The 19,639-nt window shown below is 39.9% G+C and overlaps 1 protein-coding gene across 2 annotated transcripts; it reads left to right on the forward strand.

Annotated features, from left to right (window-relative positions):
- Positions 1–11,672: 11,672 nt before the first annotated feature.
- On the forward strand, positions 11,673–14,398 carry LOC148868772 (protein phosphatase 2C 37-like). Of its 2 annotated transcripts, none has more exons than XM_088969606.1 (5): positions 11,673–11,781; positions 11,950–12,484; positions 12,593–12,907; positions 13,457–13,562; positions 13,653–14,398. In XM_088969606.1, the coding sequence occupies exons 2-5, from the start codon at positions 11,963–11,965 to the stop codon at positions 13,982–13,984; spliced, it is 1,275 nt and encodes a 424-aa protein (XP_088825732.1). In that variant the 5' UTR covers positions 11,673–11,781; positions 11,950–11,962; the 3' UTR covers positions 13,985–14,398. The 2 variants fall into 2 exon arrangements, with proteins under 2 accessions (XP_088825732.1, XP_088825733.1); XM_088969607.1 differs by having other exon boundaries at positions 11,689–11,781; positions 11,945–12,484.
- The last annotated feature ends 5,241 nt before the right edge of the window (positions 14,399–19,639 follow it).

The following is a 19,639-nucleotide window of genomic DNA, read 5'->3' on the forward strand; positions in this document are numbered from 1 at the left end:
CAGATGCGATCGAGCTCATCAAAAAATGCGACAAGTGCCAGAGGCACCCTAACATCCACCACCGCTCTGCCGTCGAACTGAAATACCTCACTAGCCCTTGGCCATTTGTACAATGGGGGATTGATCTACTCGGGCCATTCTCGCCAACGACAGGGCAAAGAATGTTCCTAGTGGTGGCAGTGGACTATTTCACAAAATGGGTTGAAGCCGAACCTCTCACGACAATCACAGCTCGGAACGTACAAAACTTCTTTTGGAAGAACATAGTGTGCTGTTTCGGATTACCTTGGGTACTGATCTCCGATAATGGCAAGCAGTTCGAAGACATTAAGTTCCAAAACTGGTGCCGAGACATCACCTCGGTGGCGCACCCTCAGGCGAATGGCCAAACGGAAGTTACGAACAGGGTTATCCTTCGATGACTGAAAGTGCGCCTGGGCCGAGTTAAGGGACTGTGGACGGATGAGCTACCTAGCGTACTTTGGGCCTACCATACCACGGAAATGATTGCCACGGGAGAAACCCCCTTTAACCTTACATACGGCACTAAAGCAGTCATCCCAACTGAGATTGAAGTTCCCTCACTGAGACTAGAAGCATATGACGACAGAGCAAACGAAGATGAGCTTTGCACCAACCTCAACCTGCTAGATGAAGTACGGGACCTCGCGTACATCAAGACCACGGCCTACCAACAAAGGATAGCTCGGTACTATAACGCCAAGGTCAAGAAGCGAACTCTCTGTGTCGGCGACCTGGTTCTCCGCAAGGTTATGGTGCATGAGCCCGGCGTTGGCAAGCTCGGTCCGAACTGGGAAGGACCCTACCGAGTAAAGCGAGTACTCGAGGAAGGAAAATACGAACTTGAAACCCTAGAAGGGAGACAAGTACCTCGGGCGTGAAATATCGTCAACGTGAGACTATATTACCCGTGAACCACCGAACTGAGGGAACCACGAGTTCAGCCACCACCTCAATAGGGGCAGACTCTAGGAAAATGGTTTGGTATGACCATGAGTCACTCCCTCTAGCCTAAGGGTCAATACGCTAGGTTAACTGAAGACCTCGGTGCTATACATGACTCTACCGCCTCGCCAGCATAGGCTTAGCACGCCAAAGACCGAAGGCGTCCCAAGAACAAACTTTCTGACTCCTAGCCTACCTCGGTATACCCGACTAGAGGTAAACACCAAGCTAAATAGCCAAGCGGGCAAGTCGGGCACGCGCCTTACTATGCCTACCTCAACGTACGTCGCCAAAACTTGATGATCACCCATACTATTAGCAGGAAGACAGTTCGGGGTGACTGCGATAAAGGGTCGCTCACCTCAAGGACTGAATTTACTAACTCAGCAGCTCAGATAAAGCAAACACTCCAGCAAAAGTGAGTCACACAAAGGAGAGTACAAAGAAATAAGAAATGTTATTTCATTACATCTGATTTCATTACAAACATGATTTCATTACAGAATCCCAAGTACAAAGAAACAAGAAAAGGGGAATACAAGGAGCACACAACTATTTAGAAGGCTTATCAGCCTTACTCGAGGCCTCTTCGGGGGCCTCCTCGAGGGTGCTATCCAGGTCGGTAGTATCAGCCTCCTCGTCGCCGCTCTCATCGTCGGAATCCGGGACATCCGCGGCCTAACGAGCCATGTCGTCTATAATCTTGTAGGTGGTGAAGGCACTTATGTCAAGGTTTGGATATGTGCGCCTTATCCACCACCTACCGAGCTTGAACCCCCTACGGTAGGCCTTCGACATCACGTTGTCAAATCTAGACGACATGACATAGTCGATAACGCCCTGGACCTTCGCCTCCTCGAGAGCTTCGTCAAAGATCTCGGTCTTCAACTTAATGTCGGCTATGAGGTACTCCACCTCATGCTCCAGGGCCCCCTTGGCTTCCTTAAGCCCCTGCACCTCAAGCTATGAAGCCCTCTAACACGCCTTGAGGCTCTCCACCTCAAGCTCCAAGGCTTCTTGGCCTGCTCTGAGCTTGTTCGCTTTGGCCTTTAGCCTATCCCTCTCGCCGGCCAGCTCCTCTTTCTCTAATAGAAGGGCATCGATAAAGCCCTGTTGGGCAGTAGCATCACTCTCCAACTGGTGGATTCTGTCCTGTGTTGCTCTCAACTCTGTGTAAGCTGAGCGAGATGACTCCTCGGCAGCCAGAGCGCGCCTTGGGTGTTTGTCAGACTGGAAGGTCAGTGCGTGCACGACAGTGTTCACCTGGCAGGAGGGGGTTGGTCAGTACCGAAGAAAGAAGAAAGAAGGAAGAATTTGCTCTCAGGATGTGAACTCACCACCATGGCGTGGGTTGCAGCACGGGCACCAAGCTGACCAGAGGAGAGCTCGGCCCAATCTAGGACCTTCGTTGTAATAACCGCTCTCCTACTCCTATTGAGGCCGACATCGGGATTCATGATGCTCTCTTCCTCCTCCTGGGTCCCCGAGCTAGATGTCACCGTGTCTACGGCACGATGGGCGGACCCTTCGAAAGCTTCGGTAGTAGTACCAACAGGGTTTGGAACTTCGGCGGCAGCCCCAGCTAGCTCGGCAATCGGCTCTGCTGCCACTTCGGGCCCCCGAGGGGGTAAGTCCCCCTCCAAGTTATCACCGGAGGGGCATGGGAGAGCTTGGGCCCCGAAACAGGGGCCTATGGAAGCAGTCTCAGACCGATGATCCTCTTTTCCTCCATGGGACCTGCAATAGAGCCTGGCATCAGTAAGTTCAAAGATGCTAAACTGATTAAGAAAAACGCTAAATTGGAAATTGACCTACCCGAGCTCAAACCGGCCTGAACGAGCTTCCCTTCGGCAACAAAGTCCTTGTGATCGAACCCAGCCTGACCCCATGAGTGAAAGGTCTCCCACGTCTTTCGGTTAAGAGTGACACTGGGAGATTGAGTGGCCACCCTCCATTCGGTGAGGAACGGCCACCTCGTGCTGCTCCGAACTATAAAGTAGTCCTGCTTCCAAGCCGGGACCTTGCTTGGGAACTTGTGCAGCATTTTGAAACCCAGGCGAGGAGACAAATAGTAGGGCTGCCCATGCCCGGGGGAGTGCCAGACGCACTCTTTTTTATTAGAAAAATGGAACAAAGGATGTTCACATCTAAAGGAAAGTCGTGCTCGGAACAGAGGGAGATGGTCCCGATCAAATTCCGAATAGAGTTGGGGTGGAGTTGGTCCAGTGTGATGTTGAAGCGCCACAACACCACAGGAATAAGGTGGTGGAGAGGAAGACGAAGCCTGCCAACAAGTTGTTCCCTAAAGATCACGATCTCATCTGGACCATGCTCCCAAGGGAAGTTGCTGGTGGGAAGACTGTACGAGAACTCTGGTGGCAGGTAGAATTGCTGGATGAGGTTTTGGAGCCTCTCCTGCATCATAACGGATGGGCCGAACTAGTTCGGCGCCCGACCTCAACGGGAGGTAAACTCCAAGTTGCCCGAAGTCACCCAAGCCTCGTAGGAAGGACAGGCGATGACAGGGTCACCATGACCCGAGGTACCCACCTCGGGTTCATCTAAAAGGCTGACCCCGCAAGACATGAAAGGGAACGAATTGAAAAGGAAAAAGGGGAGAAAGGAAAGCTCAAGGACTCACCGGGAAAAAAGATGCAACCGGACAAGAAGACTGAGTTGAAGACTCCAAACGCGATCTCACGGTAGACGAAGGGTACTTAGTGGCGAAGGAAAATGGCCAGGGTCCCCCGTTATTTATAGTCGATGCGCCCGGACGCCGACGGCCAAGGTCAAGGCAATCTAACAGTCCTCAAGAAAACCGACTACGAGAATCTCAAGGCGAAATCAGTTTAGCGCATTTTTTGAAGTCCAGATCGCGTGGCGTCCGCATGTAAGCCATACGCGACTCGGGTTTCTCTCTGAACGAATCAAACGCCAGACCAGTCCAGCCAGGGAGTCACCCGAGACGGTAAGTACCAAGCCAAATCCACCCGGCTCATCATAAACTCCCCGCGCTGGGTCACCACCCCCACCACGGGGAGGGGGGCAATTGATGAAGGGTGATTTGGCCCGACCTCGTAGTCCGGGGACACGTGTACGTGACCTGGCCCAGTGAGCAGCTCAGCCTGACAACGCGACCATGACTCGACGAGAAAGACACGCCGAGTCCAACGCTGGCCACTCGGGGGGTTAAGCGACTCACCGAGGACTGAAGCAGGTGCATTTTTTGACTCCCACCAAGTGTGGAAGGTCTCGGGCCACCCCAAGGGCCCGAGCTCCCCCTAAGGAGGAGTTCGGGGCTCTTCCCTCCCGAGGAAGAGGCGCCCCTGGTCTTGGCTAAGTACCTCGGGCACCCCGGGGCAGCCCTGCCCCAGGCAACAGTACCTCGGCATCTCGGTACCGGGATAGGTTTGCCCTAGACAGTCCGGTGCCCGACAACCCGATGGGCTGTGGGGAGTACTGCCTGACGTCCGTACCCACCAGACTAGGTGGTAGGGCTCTGATCCCTTGCCAGGCGGTGTTCTGTTTGCCGCCTCTGGGAAGACTGACATGTCTGTCGAGCCCGTACCCAGCGATGGCAGTGTGTGGCGGCCACTTGCATCTGCCTCGCCTGCCCTGGCGGTAATGGCCAAAACGGTGGCAGTTATGCCAAGTATGACATGACTCCAACATAAAAGGACCCGAAGCCATGTAGAAAAAAGGGTATTGAAGCTTAAGCACTTAGAGCACTCTTACTCTCTACTCTCTTTGAGATTTCCTTCAGTTCTAACTTAGCCATTGGAGTGTTCCCACCGGGATATCTCCACGGGAACCCTTCATTTTCTCCTTCCTCTCAGGTGTCGTTCGTTCTAGTCAGAAGCCAGGTCGCAACTAGCTAGGAGTGCCCAAATCGTGCAGCATCAGTACTAATTATATTTTTATGGATTATTAAATTTAATAAATAATTAATATTTTAAAAATTGAATAACAATATTATTTAAATAACTAAATAATATTGAAAATAACTAATTTCACTTAAATCTATTAATAATTATAGAAAATAACTTTTAAAAAATTAATACTTATTAGTAATAATTTTACAATAGTAGTGTATATTCTTTATATATTTATATATATTAAAATTAATATTTATCTTACTATCAGTAACTACTTATTGTATTTTTTTGATAAATATGTTTTCAACACTTATTTATAAATATATTTTTGTTTTGTTATTTAACAAAAAATTGTCAATAATTATTGGAGATTAAACAACTATTATTTAGTAATGATACATTTTTAGTAATTACTTATTGTTATAAATTTATTTTTAGTAATGATATATTTTTATAATTTATAGATTAATGTTTACTAGAGATTAAACTATTATTTGAGATTACACTATTTATTAAATAATTTAATATATTTCCAATATTTATTGTCTTTTTAAATTATTATACTTTTGTTAGATATCTATTATATTCTCATTATAAATTTATTTTCAATGATTGTACTTTTGCTATAAATTTTCAATAATTATTAGAGATTAAACTATTGTTATATATTAGATATTAGACTATTAATTTAGTTGAAATTAGGAGTATTCAAGGATTGGATTAGTTCAGTTGCACGCTATTTCGCTAATCAAATCGACCTTGTAAAGTCGGGAGTTTGTCACCTGAATCTGATTGACCATTAGTGAAAACTTGCCAACTCGGGTTGTATCAATTGAGTCTATTTTTTATTTGGTTTGTTTGTTCAAAAGATTTAAACTTAAAAGTTAAATTTAAATTTAATAAATTATTGTGATATTATTAAAAAATTAAATTTATGATGAAAATTTATTTTGGACTAAGGTGGCATTTGATAAATCTGAAATCTGAAAAGTTAAAAAGATATTAAAAGTGTCTAAAATCTGAAAAGAGACATAATTGCTTTTTGACTTTTTAGACGCTCTGAATAAAGAAGATTGTTTGCGTTGGGTCAAACCTTCAGCATCTGGAATTCATTGATTATTCTTTTTTTACCCCTAAAATAAACTATTTGGTAATTTCGAGTTCAATTTACATTATTTCATAAAATAATTTATTAAATTCAAAATAATATTGAAAAATATGAGTAAATTATAAAAAATAATTTATTAAAATAAGAATAAAATTAAAAATACATATTGTAAACACTATGGCAAGGCGGAGGTTGGTCAATCTCCAAAGGTACAGAGGTGGCGACGAAAAAGAGAGAGGATGTGGGGAAGAGAAGAGAGGAAAATAAAGAAGGGAGAATCCCCTTGTGAGAAACCCTAGGTCAGAGTTATGATTGTATTGTCTCTCCGGGGAAGGATTGTTTACCCCCTTTTATAGAGAGAAAGTTAAGGTTATCAACGAAGAAATTCTTTCCTATTAGGAAAGGGCATCCTTTATGTTATGGAAGGAGATATTTCCTTTAGTTTGACTATTAAGGGATCATTTTTAGAGAATCATATCCCTTTCAGATTCTCTCCGTAAGTCACCCTGTTATATTGACGTGGTGTGGGTGACGTCTTCGCTTGGTAGGCATATTTTATTGAACCCGCATGCGTAACTTAAAGACGTACGTGTAACCGGTATCTATTCCCGTTCTATCGTGATTCCACGGTTCTATGATGATGTCGAGTTCACCAAAGTTTTACGCATGTTCGGGTTCATCGAAAATCCATGTGTCTGGGGTTCATCGCAAACCCGCATGTGTCTTAACTTTATCGTAGATTCGTGCTAGTTGAAGTTCATCACAACCTGTCCCAGGTGTGAGTTCATTGCAATCGCGGATCAACGATGAACTCATCACAATCGTGCGATGGGTTCTAGGTTCATCACAGGCGTCTGTGTAGTGTTGGTTTGGCACCTTTTGTACTCTGAGGGTCTTAGTGACCACTATGTACCTAGACATATCAATTTATAAATTAAAAATAAATTATTAAGAGTTAAAATAAAATTTAAAATAGAAATGAAGACCAGAAAGCTATAAAAAATTTAATAATTATCAAATTAATATCTTAAAACTATAAAAATATTTAATAATTTAATAAAAATTAAAATAATTAATGATTAATAAAAATATAAATTATAAAAAAACAAAAAATAATTTATTAAAATAAGAATAAAATTGAAAAGAATTATCATTGCTGCTGAGAGTTATAGTGGTGGTGGCTAGAAGATAAGGGAGGAGAGAGAGAGAGAGAGAGAGAGAGAGAGAGAGAGAGAGAGATCAAAGAACCACCATTGTTGAGAGTTGGAGTGAAGGTGGTGGGAAAGAAGAAGAAGAAGAAGAAGATATGAAATGAAGCATCGTTGTGAGCAGCATCAACATTCTCTTCGAACGGATTTGCAGATTTATAAAGCAGAGGATGTAAAGAACGTTAAAGAAGAAGAAGAAGAAGAAGCAGTAACTTGCGTTGCGTCGTCGAATAGAGAAGAAGAAGAGAGAGCAGAACTTCCCAACAACAAATCTCCTTGTCAAACCAAGGATGGAGTTGAATGACCTATTTTGGCTTGTATAAAGGGCATTATAGGTCATTTCAAATTTCTATGGGGCTCTTTTGTCATTCACCCATATTTGAAATGCCTCTTAGCGTGATAAGCACCTAGGGAGGTTCTTTTCTATTTAGATCTGAAACTTGGGTTTCATATCTCAAAATCAGACCCAACCCAACACATAGGTGACATTTGAAAAACAATATTTTCAGACTTCAAAGGTCTGAAAAGTGCTATCAAATGCCACCTAAGAAGTATAAGAATTTTCCCATTTTCTCATATTAAAAAGAGAAACTTAAAATATAAAATTTTCCAGTATCAAAGAATTTTCCCATTTTCACGCATTATAATCAATCTAATAATATTCATATTATTAATAATTTTATATTTTTACAAAATACATCAGGAAATTATATACTAACAATATAAATAAGGGTTTTCCAAATTAATCAATTTAAGTGTTATCCAAATAATAAATATTTAACAATAAAAACTAAAATATTACTTAAATATTTCAAGAACTATATATCTTAAATAAAAAAATATTAAAAATAGCTAAATGATTATGTAACAAAATATTTAATATTATGTAATAACTTAAATTCAAAGAATCTTCAAATAACAAAAAAAATTAAATATTTTATATATTATTTAAACATTTAAATAACTAAATATTTTAACTAATGAAATATAACATAACTAGATTTTAAATAGCTATGTAGTAGATATAAAAATTTTCTTAAAACTAGAAAAATAATTATAGCATAATATTCAAATAAATAATATTTTAATATTTTACAAAATTAATAACAAAATTATGTCATAATAGTATAAATTATAATTTTATGGATCATTAAATTCAATAAATAATAAATATTTTCAAATTTAAATAATGAGATTATTTAAATAACTAATGATATTGTAAATAATTAATTTCACTAATATTAATTAACAATTCTTGAAAATAACTTTCAGAAAAATTAATACTTATTAATAATAATTTTAAAATGATAATCTATATTTGTTATATATTAATATATTCTAAAATTAATATTTATTATATTTTAATTAATTTTTATTATTTTTGTGATAAATATATTTTTATTTTTATTTAATAGAATTTTTTAATAATTATTGGAGATTAAACTATTATTGTTTAACATTTTAAGTTTAATTTATTGTATTTATTGTATTTTTTATAATTTATTGATTAATATTTATTAGAGATTAAACTATTACCTGATATCACACTATTTATTGACTAATTTAAAATACTTTTTAGTATTTATTGTATTTTTTAATTATTGTATTTTCATTATTAATATTTTTTCCATAATTCTGTATATTTTAAATAAATTTTCAATAATTATTTAAGATTAAACTATTATTATTTACATATTAAACTATTAATTTAGCTGAAATTAGGAGTGTTCATGGGTTGGTTTTGTTTGGTTGTAAGCTGTTTGGCCAAGCAAATCAACCCGATTAGGTTGGGGAGTTGGTCACTCAAAGCTGATTGGTCATTAGTGAAAATCGGACAACTTGAGTTGTATTAGTTTGGGGTTTGGTTTGTTGGTTCAAAAGATTTAAACTTAAAATTTTAAATTTAAATTTAAAAATTATAGTGGCATTATTAAAAAAAATTGTGATATAAAATATTTTAGATTAAGAAATATGAGAATTTTTTCATTTTTCCATATTAAAAATTATATTAAAAATAATATATATACCAAAGCTAATCGAAAATACTAGAAAACCAACCAACTCGGTTCAAGTTAGTGAGGTTGATCAGTTTCATTAGTTTGATGAACAACCATAGCTGAAAGCCTGAAATCAACTATTATTATTTTTGTATTGTAAAAAAAAATTATTAAAAGCAGTATATAATATACAAGGAAAAATCAATGATGCGGGAAAGATATGGTATCAGAAGAGTTTTGATCAATCAAAGTCCACTCATGTATTTTGATAAATAATATCCGATTGGCTACCACATTTATGATATCAATTGGTTGATCAAAAAAAATTCAGATATCATATCTTTTTCATATCGTTGTCGAACCCATAATATAAATTGTTATTAATTATTTAAAAATTGAAAATATAAAACAATTATAATAAATTTATGTATTTTTATTGTTTAGCCTTTGCTTAATAAAACCTGTGCATTGCATAGATTCCCGCTAATATATATACACCATTACTATATCATGCGGACATTTTATATATAATCCATTATTTTTCTATATTGCACTTTCTATTCATCTTTTTCGTTGTTCTCCCTTCATCTTGTACATATGTTATACATGCACTTTTTCACGTGCCACTGAAGTGTTTATATATAATGTACATATATAAAATTAAATACACTATTCACGTATTAATAAAATTAATTTAAATATTCTATATGTTATTTAAAAATTCAAAATCAAATTTAGACCAAAATTCCGGTCCTTCTGGAGGTCACGGACTCACAATATTTCTCTGCAGGGGATGATGGCATGAAGATGAAGCACGTACGTAGGATTGACCCACAGCAATGGATTGTCAGATTGTGGCCCCGCCCTACTACATCCAACGAATTATCATATGAGTGTTTCATTCCATTTCATCTGTAAATAAACTCGTTAACCTTTTGATTGTTTAATGACTTGAGTTTTTCGTATTCCACCGAGAGGTGATCATTTCAGCTCGTCTCGGTTTGGTTTGTATAAGTTTGGCCCGGAAATTTTGAATTTGGATTTGGATTTTGTGCTTAGGCCTGGTTTAGATTCAGATATACTTTAAGCCCAGTCTGGATCCGGTCTGGCCTGTATATATTTAAATTTATATATTTTATATATAATGTATATATATGTATACATGTTATTTTATATTATATTATATATTTTATATATAAATATTATAATATGGCATATATAATTTATATTATATAATATATAAAATAAATTTATATATATATTATGATATTTAATATATAGATATATAATGTTTTATATATAAGTGACATAGTCCTAAAATCTGGCTGGGGCTATGTAATAATATTTATATAATATTTTGTACATTACACAATTTAAAATATTACATATACATATATATTATACACAAAATGTATAAATTTAAATATATGTGTGCTAACCTAAATCCGGACTGGGATTGAAGTATTAAGCCGGTGTCCATCTATAAAACTAAATGAATTCCGTTGTCCAGCTGGAGAAGTAAATGGTGCCCATGTGTTTTACACAAAACTAATAACTACTCATTTTCCTAACACTTAAACCCAACCAGATTACAAATCCGGAAATTCGGCATCAATCCCGCAAGTTAGCAGGAATCTATTTTTTATTTAAATAAAATTTTAAATTTTTTGTATAATATAATGAACCACAAGAGCAACCTCATGCTGACCCCTTAGCCGTTAGATCCCCATATTCGAACAGGAACTTCATTCCCGATCTAACGGTTAAAACTCGGAAAACCCCTGCATAATTTCCCTTCTCGATCTGTGGGCTGGCCCTTTCTTTGAACTTGAAAGGGAAATCCGTAGCGACAACGCATTTAAACCGCGAAACCTGATGTTCGAACGTGTAATGCACTAGGAACGAGGTCGCGTCTCGGAAACATGTCCATCGAACACGTGTTATGCCCAAGGACCCTAGATATTCAGAAAGCGTCTTTGATGTAGGCATGTGGGCCCATAAGTGTCAAAATTTGCAACCGTTACGTAGACTCTTCTAATCCATTTTTGGTAAAATAGGTCTACTTTTTCAATCAAACAACAGGAGGGGAGCAATAAAGGGCGATTAATCAAATACTTTCCCGATCTAGTAGGCTAGGATTTAGCCAAGTGTCGACATCTAACATCTTTGCTCATTAAATTACCAAGGACATAATAAGAAGCTGCTAAAAAGCGAATTCCAGGAGGGGGTCACCTAGGTGCACATGCGTGTTAGAAAAGGAAGGTCTTTCAGTTATCGTGTTGGAATCTAATTGTGCCACGTTTTCTCGTAACAAACGAGCACAAACACGCGTTAGGCATTTAAGCAGGAGAGAGAAAACAAGAGCATCCATGGACGGTGGAGATACGTTCATGTAGGCATAGAAGCACTACGTCACACCAACTGTACTTGTCGAGATATGCCCGTGATGGTGACGGGTAGCTGCCCGTTGCTACTTCGCCCAAGTAGAAGGCCTCATCTGTTGCAGGCCCCCCCCACCCCCCCCCCCCCGTACAAAGCCATCCGTGGAAGTCGATTTAAAGACGGAGAGTGATCCCCGATGTCTCTCTGTTTTCGTCTCCAGCAGAGAAGAGTTCATTTTAAAGCCGGTGAGTCCAAAGCTCAACTTTGGAGATACTGCTGTTGCTGTTGTAGGGTTTCAAGCTTTCATACTTTCAGAGGGAGGAAACTCGGAGGCTTAGGCTCTTCTGGTTTTCTTCTTTCTTCCTTGTTATGTATTAAGGGCTCATCTCTTTTTCGGCTGTTGTCAAGGTCAGTGGAGTAACTGTAATGGCGGAAATATGCTGCGCATTTGTTGGTGAAAGTGAAACAGCAGCGCCGTGCGAGCCAAATCCTCGAGCGGCAAGGCGCCGGAGGATGGAGATTCGACGGTTCAAGTTCATAGCGGGCGTGTCCATATCACAAGAGAATGGCCGGAAACGCCCAAGACTGGATGTTTTTACCGCCGTTTCGCCACGGGATTGCGAGAACGCAGTTGAGAACTGTGGCATGAATGGGGTACAACAACATCGTTCGGCAGCGGAGGACGTTGAATCCGACACAAATTCTAACTCGAGTTCAGGTCGGTTATCGGTGCAGGAAATCTCAAGGCCGAGTGAGCCACCGGCTCCTGTTCTGGTCGAGCCGGTGTTCTTGGACCAACATCCTAAGTTCGGTATGGCATCTGTTTGCGGCCGGAGAAGAGACATGGAAGATGCGGTAGCAATCCACCCTTCGTTTTTCCGTCGAGATCATCAGACTCCGGGGGGATTGCATTTTTTCGGCGTTTATGACGGCCATGGGTGCTCTCATGTAATGATCCGAGTTCCGCTTTTTGGAATGGCAGATGATCTCTCTTCCTTTCTGTCCGTCTCTTCTTTCATAGGGCTGACGTCAATGTCAATTTCTGCGTTTGTGTAGGTGGCTAAGTCTTGTAAAGAACGGATGCATGAGGTGGTAAAGGAAGAGTTAGAAAACGGCTATGCATCTATCGAGTGGAAGGAGTCGATGGAGCGAAGCTTCTCTCGAATGGACAAGGAGGTACTAGTCGGTTACGAGGCGGTGTTGAATCCCAATTGCCGGTGCGAACTTCAGACGCCGCAGTGCGATGCCGTAGGATCAACAGCTGTCGTAGCCATAGTCACGCCGGAAAAAATTGTCGTCGCCAACTGCGGTGACTCCCGCGCCGTGCTGAGCCGCAACCGCAAAGCCGTCCCTCTCTCTACTGATCATAAGGTTAGGGCTCAGAGCGACAAATGTTCCTTCTGTATTCTTCATTTAAATTCAACTCGAACCACTGTCCCAAATCAAAATAGTCGATTACCTCCTTGGCGGTGTCATTTAGATCTGAAAGTTCGACGTACCGAGTATTCCGGCTGGTACAGGAACACTTGGAGTTGGGACTTTTTTTGTTTCGGGTTTCATACTCTGCTAAAGTGCGCCAGGAGGCATACCGTTCGGCGCAAAATAAAATTAAGAAATTGCTTCCCGTCCCATCGTCCATGATGGCTTCAGAGTTCAGACCTTCACCGAGTCACACCATGTAGCTAGCTAGGCTGTACTTCTTCCTTACAGAGAGAGACTGAGGGCCAGATGGAGGGATTATTAGGGGCTGTCATTCGACGTTATTTCGATCAGACCATCCCTTTCGGATGGGCTAGATCGGAGCGTCTCTGTCGTTGATGGGTTGTTCTATTATTCTGTTTTGTAGATTTACGAAGTTGAAGCTGGGCAATTAGGGACTAGATGATTGTTAATCATCAACTTTGTTACTGTTGTGGACAGCCTGATCGACCAGATGAACTGCTTCGAATCCAAGCAGCCGGAGGCCGCGTAATATACTGGGACGGTCCACGGGTTCTCGGAGTTCTAGCTATGTCCAGAGCAATCGGTAAGCCATTTGGGAAGCTTCGTTCTTTAGGTTGTAATTTCTTTGCAATGCAGTTCAGTGTGCCATTTCGCTTACGGTGGTTGTACACAGGAGACAATTACTTGAAGCCATACGTGATATCGGAACCGGAGGTAACGGTAACGGATCGGACGGACGAGGACGAGTGCCTAATTCTGGCAAGCGACGGACTGTGGGACGTGGTGTCGAGCGACACCGCGTGTAGCATAGCTCGCATGTGCCTGGGTGGGCAGGCACCGTCTCCGCCCGTGTCTCCGGGGAACGAAGTGAATGAAGGGGTGGCCGGAGAAAGCTCCGACAAGGCGTGCTCTGACGCGTCAATGTTGCTCACGAAGCTGGCCTTGGCTAGGAATAGTACGGACAACGTGAGCGTGGTCGTAATCGATCTCAGGCGTGACACGTAGCAATACAGTATTTTCTATTGTTACATATAAAAAAAGAAAAATCCCGCGCGAACCGCGATCGTTGTTTTTTTATTTTATAATTATTTTTTAGGTTTTTAGTTAATCCTTGAGATTGGTAGGGTGAAGCTGAAGCTCCTCTCCTCTGGGAGGGAAAGTGGGAGGAGAGGGTTGGTGAGTGCTTGGTTGGGACAAGGAAGGAAAACAAAAGAAGAGAAGGAAGAAACAAAATATGGAAAAGAAAAATGATACAGTTGATGGCTGGTAGTTGTGGATGCGAAATTGTGAATGGAGTCCAGTTCTTCTCGCTGGTTCGATTCTTGAAGTGAATGAATCTCTCTCTATCAGTCTCTCTCTCTCTCTCTCTCTGTATTTTTTTTCTCACGGAAAGTATAAATAAAATAGAAATTAGAAATATTCATAGCTGTGCATCAATCAACAATCATGAATCATGATGAAATGGTCTGTTACGTTGTCATGTGATAGTTTTAGAGGGAGTAAACTCCAAACTAATGAGTAAAGACGTTTTAAAGTTTTGTTTTGAATAAAAAGCAAAGCGTCCCGGGAAGGAAAATGACTAAATGAGTTCGAAATACGAAACACTCCCTTTTCCCTGGTGCGCAGTCGCTGTGTGGTACGCCGAACATGATACATCACGGTTTTGTGCCATCTGTCCTCCCATTATAATTAAAATCATGTACTTTGTGCCCATATACTATTTTCCCAATAAATGTCCGGCTGGTTTTATTTTCTTTGAAAATTTTGACAGGTGTCACAAAACTGCGATGTTCTTCCTTCTGAGGAGATCGGCTTCAGCCTTGCATGCATTGGGAATCTATAAAGATTGTTCGAACGGGTCTTACACTTTCTGAATCCGGTTTCGGTAAGGAGTTAGCTTTGGCTGTTGCTTTTGAGAACGTTTTTAGACCGGACGATCATCGGTACACACCTATGTTTATCCTTAAGGGGCAATTGGGATAAGTGGACTGCAATCCTCCACCTCACAATTTGAAAGCAGATTTCTGAATTTCACTGCAGAACTTTAAACATTTAAAATGTCAAATACCCCTTTATAAATTCTGAGTTGGCATTTACCTAATTTAAGCCTGACCCTGCGCTGAACCCTTATTCTCCCTTTATAAATTGCATCTTGCTCGTGAATTTAGTATTAATAGTTCATCAGCTCCACCCTATTATTTTACTCCACTTTAATTAATCCTATTCCCGTCCCCAATCTTCATTGGGATAAAATTTGTCTATTATCCTTGATCTCCGATGTTTTCTTATGCTTACTTGAATATCTAAAAATAAATTTATTTAAAATAATTTAAAGTTTTAAACTATATATATATATATATATATATATATATATATATAATTGGAGTTGGGGTGGGGCAAACAATTCTCATCCTAGTCATGGATGGAGAAAATCGTTATCCTTATTCTCAACAGCATAGATTGTTGGGTTAGTTCTCAATGGCTAAAGTTTTTTCATGTAAGATGAGATTCTCACACCGTTCTAATCGTCTTTTTGAATTCTTAATGAAGTATAAAAGTATGGAGATATTCTCAATGTAAGGTTATAAAAGTTAGTCGAAGGTGTTTTGCCTTTACCTAAGCCGAACTTGTGTAAGATAAGTTTTTGTTGTTGAAAGAAGGTATTCTCCCGTGGCCCATGGATAATAAAAACCTTAGTGGAGTTGGGTTTTAGTGAGTGCAAAATCCATTCGAATAGTCTTTTCAGTTTTTGAAGCGTGAGTATTGATTTATTTCATGGGAGATATTCCAAATGTAAACTTGCAAGAGGTTGTGAGCACCGGCTTGCACCGACTAAGCCAAAGTCACCCTAGGTTCTCTTAGCTTCTCATTTGATATTTACTTTAAGTAGGAATGGCAATGGGGCGGGGATTATTTCCCCATTCCCAACCTTGACACCAAATCACCCCATCCTCGTCCTCGGTCCCCATTAGGGAAAAGAATCTTCCTCCATCCCTGACTTCGAGGAGGATGAATTCCTCATCGTAGACCCGAATCCCTGAGGGTCACTGCAAAATCCAGACTCCTAATCCTAGAACAACTGGAGCAAATGCAAAGAATCAATAGAGGCTCCAAAAGATACGAATAGCCACCACAAGGGCTCCAAAATATACGAATACCACCAATTCCTACACCGGAAAATAGGAAAATAGGAAAAAAAACAAAGAATCAACAGAAACCCATGTCAGAAAATCAATAACTCACCAAAGCACTACCATTTGTCAATAAAAATCAAATGAACTCACCCGCTCAATCTCCAAAAGGAGCTACAACACATCTAAGACCTTTCTTTTTAATTATAAAACTAGCTTGCCCCTATAAACCCACTTGAGAGAAGAGCCAAGACAAATCCTTTCAGATTACCTGTCGAGAAACCCATTCAGAATTTCATATCTTCTCTCCTTTTACTTCTCCTCCACCTTCTCAGAATTTTAATCTTTTAAAAAATGAATAGTAAATATTATATAAATAATATTATATATTATATATTTTATTATATATACAATTATATATATTTTAACCAGGGTCGGGGCGGGGCAGGGATTGCATTCCCCTTCCCCGTCCTCGAACCCGACCGGGGATTCAGGGATAACCCCATCCCCGACCCCAATTCCACCAAAATTCCCCTATACCCAACTCTATTTGGTCGGAGACCCGGATATCTGTCAGGAACGGGAAAATTGCCACCTCCAACCTTAAGTACATGCCACGTGGTGTGAGAAATGGACAGTAGAGGATGTCTATGAATGGGTGGGGGGACCAACCAATCCCATAGATCCGAGGTCGAGGGGTGGATGTGACGAGTCCTGATGCACGGCAATCACAATCACCGCTCTCTAATCTTATCTTTTACTTATTTCCAAATTCCAAGCCGGTAAATTCAATTTCACGTATCCAATTAAGAGGGAGACGACGATGAGGATCTACATTATTTGTTCTTTTTATTCCTTAAAAAAATAATAGTTAATAATTCACCAGGGTTGCATTCTATCAATCAAAGCATCAATTGATTGGTGTTTTCAAATCCATGCGTTGAGAGAGAGAGAGAGAGGGGGGGATGAAAAAGGAGGGAGGGGTACCCAAGGGCGAAAGGAGGAGGGCCAGGCCAAGTGCGGAGTGTCGCATCAAAGATCAAAAGGGGTTTACATGTTTGATTCCACAAATATAGTGTGGGGCCCATCCATATGGTTCCTTGGAAAACAGGATCTGTTCCGCCTCACACTCACATCCTACCATGTGTTAGGAATATCTCCCATACTTATAAGTTATTTTTCATGAAAAATGTTCCCAAGCATATGGATGTATACATGAGGCGAGACGCCCAAGTGTGAGGCACAGATCCCATTGTTCATTGCCTTCTCTCTCTCTCACATAGGGTACTTTATACGGACTTCACAGGTACATCCTTATCATACATTGAGAATATTTTTCGTTCTTATAAATTATTATTCATGGGAGATGTTCCTAATGCATGTGACTATGAAACACCCTCTGTGAAGAGCATATCCCCTTCCATGTTCACCCATAATGTGAAAAATACGAAGAAATTAGTAGATTACTTAATGAACAAAAAGACTAATTAGTTTATAAAAGAAAGAGGAGACTAATAAGAAAAGTGGACTCGATTTGAAAAACTTGTAACAAATTCAATTGTCAACCTAGATTGCACCCCCCATTTGAAGTAACACTGGTGCTTCTGTGGTAAGAAAAATGAATTGCCCATGTGGAGGCCGTCATGGCGGAAATGTGCATTGGGGTTGAAGGATTCTAGAATGTTAGGCTTGACTTTTAACTACTTTTTTTTCACCTTAAATCTACAGAGAAGGATCCATGCTCCTAATCCTGAGCTTTTGGTTTTGACGTTGCTTGGGTCTTTTGGTTACTGGGGGTTTGGTGTCTGGAGAGAGTCCACTGTATTTTGTATTCTCTTGCTTTCTTTCCTCTCAGGATTTAAATTTTCCTGGACAGATTCTGCAATGGATTTTATTCCCGAATTGTAAAAAAAAAAAAAAAGTAGGGAAAGTAGGGTTTTTGTTTCATATCTCAAATGGATAATCGCTATTGTATTTCTTTAAGAATAATTTAAAGTAAGAGAAGATCAAGTATAGGATACTCCTTACTTGAATGGCCATTGATTTTTCAAGACCCACGATAACATACAAGCTTATAATTAACAGTAAACTCTAACACAATTTTGAAGAATAAAGTAATAAAATAAAGAAAAGCTACCATACAGATAATCACTATTTCATGTTATTTGCACTTATTTAAAAGAAGCTACCATACAGTAATAAAATGAAGTAAATTGTATGCCATTGAACCCAAATTTGCTTTTACTTTTTTTTTTTCTTTCTTTTTTTGCTTCATGGGCCTATACAACTAGGAAGTCGATCCCCCTCTCTTAATCCCCCAACTCTAGCGAATCAGAGATCCTACAACCATGAAGCATGATCAAGGGACCTTTAAATCAGCAAGGACAAAATTAAACACCCCATGACCTCCAAACACCATAGAAATCATGGTTGTCATGGACGGACCTCCACACCCCACAGGATAAAGTGTAAACAGAGGTATTTTATGCAAATACGTGGTGGTCATGGACTCATGGGGTGGTGTGACGGTCAAGGTTATATATATATATATATATATATGGTTGTCTGATTTAAAGCTCCGTGGCATCCATGATCCATGTTTGATAGAATATCATCACGAGTCCGGCTGAATTTTTCTAGGTGGTGACGAAACCACTAAAGGGAGGGTGGGCTTTCTAGTGTTTCATGGTTGAGCTTTCAGCTACACGGTCTACACCTAAAACTCTTCTATTTAAGCTTGACCTCTTCACTACGTTACTCCAAGTCTCCAACCAAGTAGAGTATGAGAAGAGAAGAAAAATGTCTCCTTCTATCTCATGAAAGAGGCCATTTGTAACCGCAGTTATCAAATGTCAAAAAAAGAAACGAAGTTGCAAACTTGCTTTTATTTGAAAAAGAGAATAGAGAAAATAAGAAGACCATACATCCTTCTATGCCTTTGCCCAACTTTCAAGTTTCAAACACAATTATTTTGGTAAAGACTGTAAACGAGATCCAACCCATCGAATGATATATCTGAGTGATAGAACGAAGACAGGTTCAGGGCAATCAAAAAACAAAAGAAAATTCCATAACCTTTTTGGGTTCAACAAGAACCAAACACCTGGTTTAAATACCATAACCTTTCTTCCCAGCCCTTTCTCCTCTGGGACCTGGCACGATCTGAGGTAGGATTTGAATGCAAATCCACGGCCTCCTCTTGCAGGGGCAAACCAAATTACGTAACGATCAATGAAAGGGAATCTAAGACGAACCTTGGGATTTCTTTTGCTTTTCTCATCTTTGTTTCTGAAAAAAAAGAAAAAGAAAAAGAATATCTAAGGGGGGAATTTCCAATTCTGTAGTATAAATGCTCAGAATATTGGACCAACGTAGACTTTGAGATAAGGAAACAAAAAAAGAAGCACCTTACAATTACAAATATTTTAGGAGTAATGTGAAGGTGACGCTGAACTTTTGAGATTACCATAGAGTAGGGTAGATTTGAAACAAAGGCGAGAGGGGCCTTCGCTCTTCACTCTCTTGGGCC

Source organism: Nelumbo lutea, chromosome 2 (genome assembly GCF_056320005.1).
Source record: "Nelumbo lutea isolate HS-2025 chromosome 2, American lotus-T2T, whole genome shotgun sequence".
NCBI classification, from domain to species: domain Eukaryota; kingdom Viridiplantae; phylum Streptophyta; class Magnoliopsida; order Proteales; family Nelumbonaceae; genus Nelumbo; species Nelumbo lutea.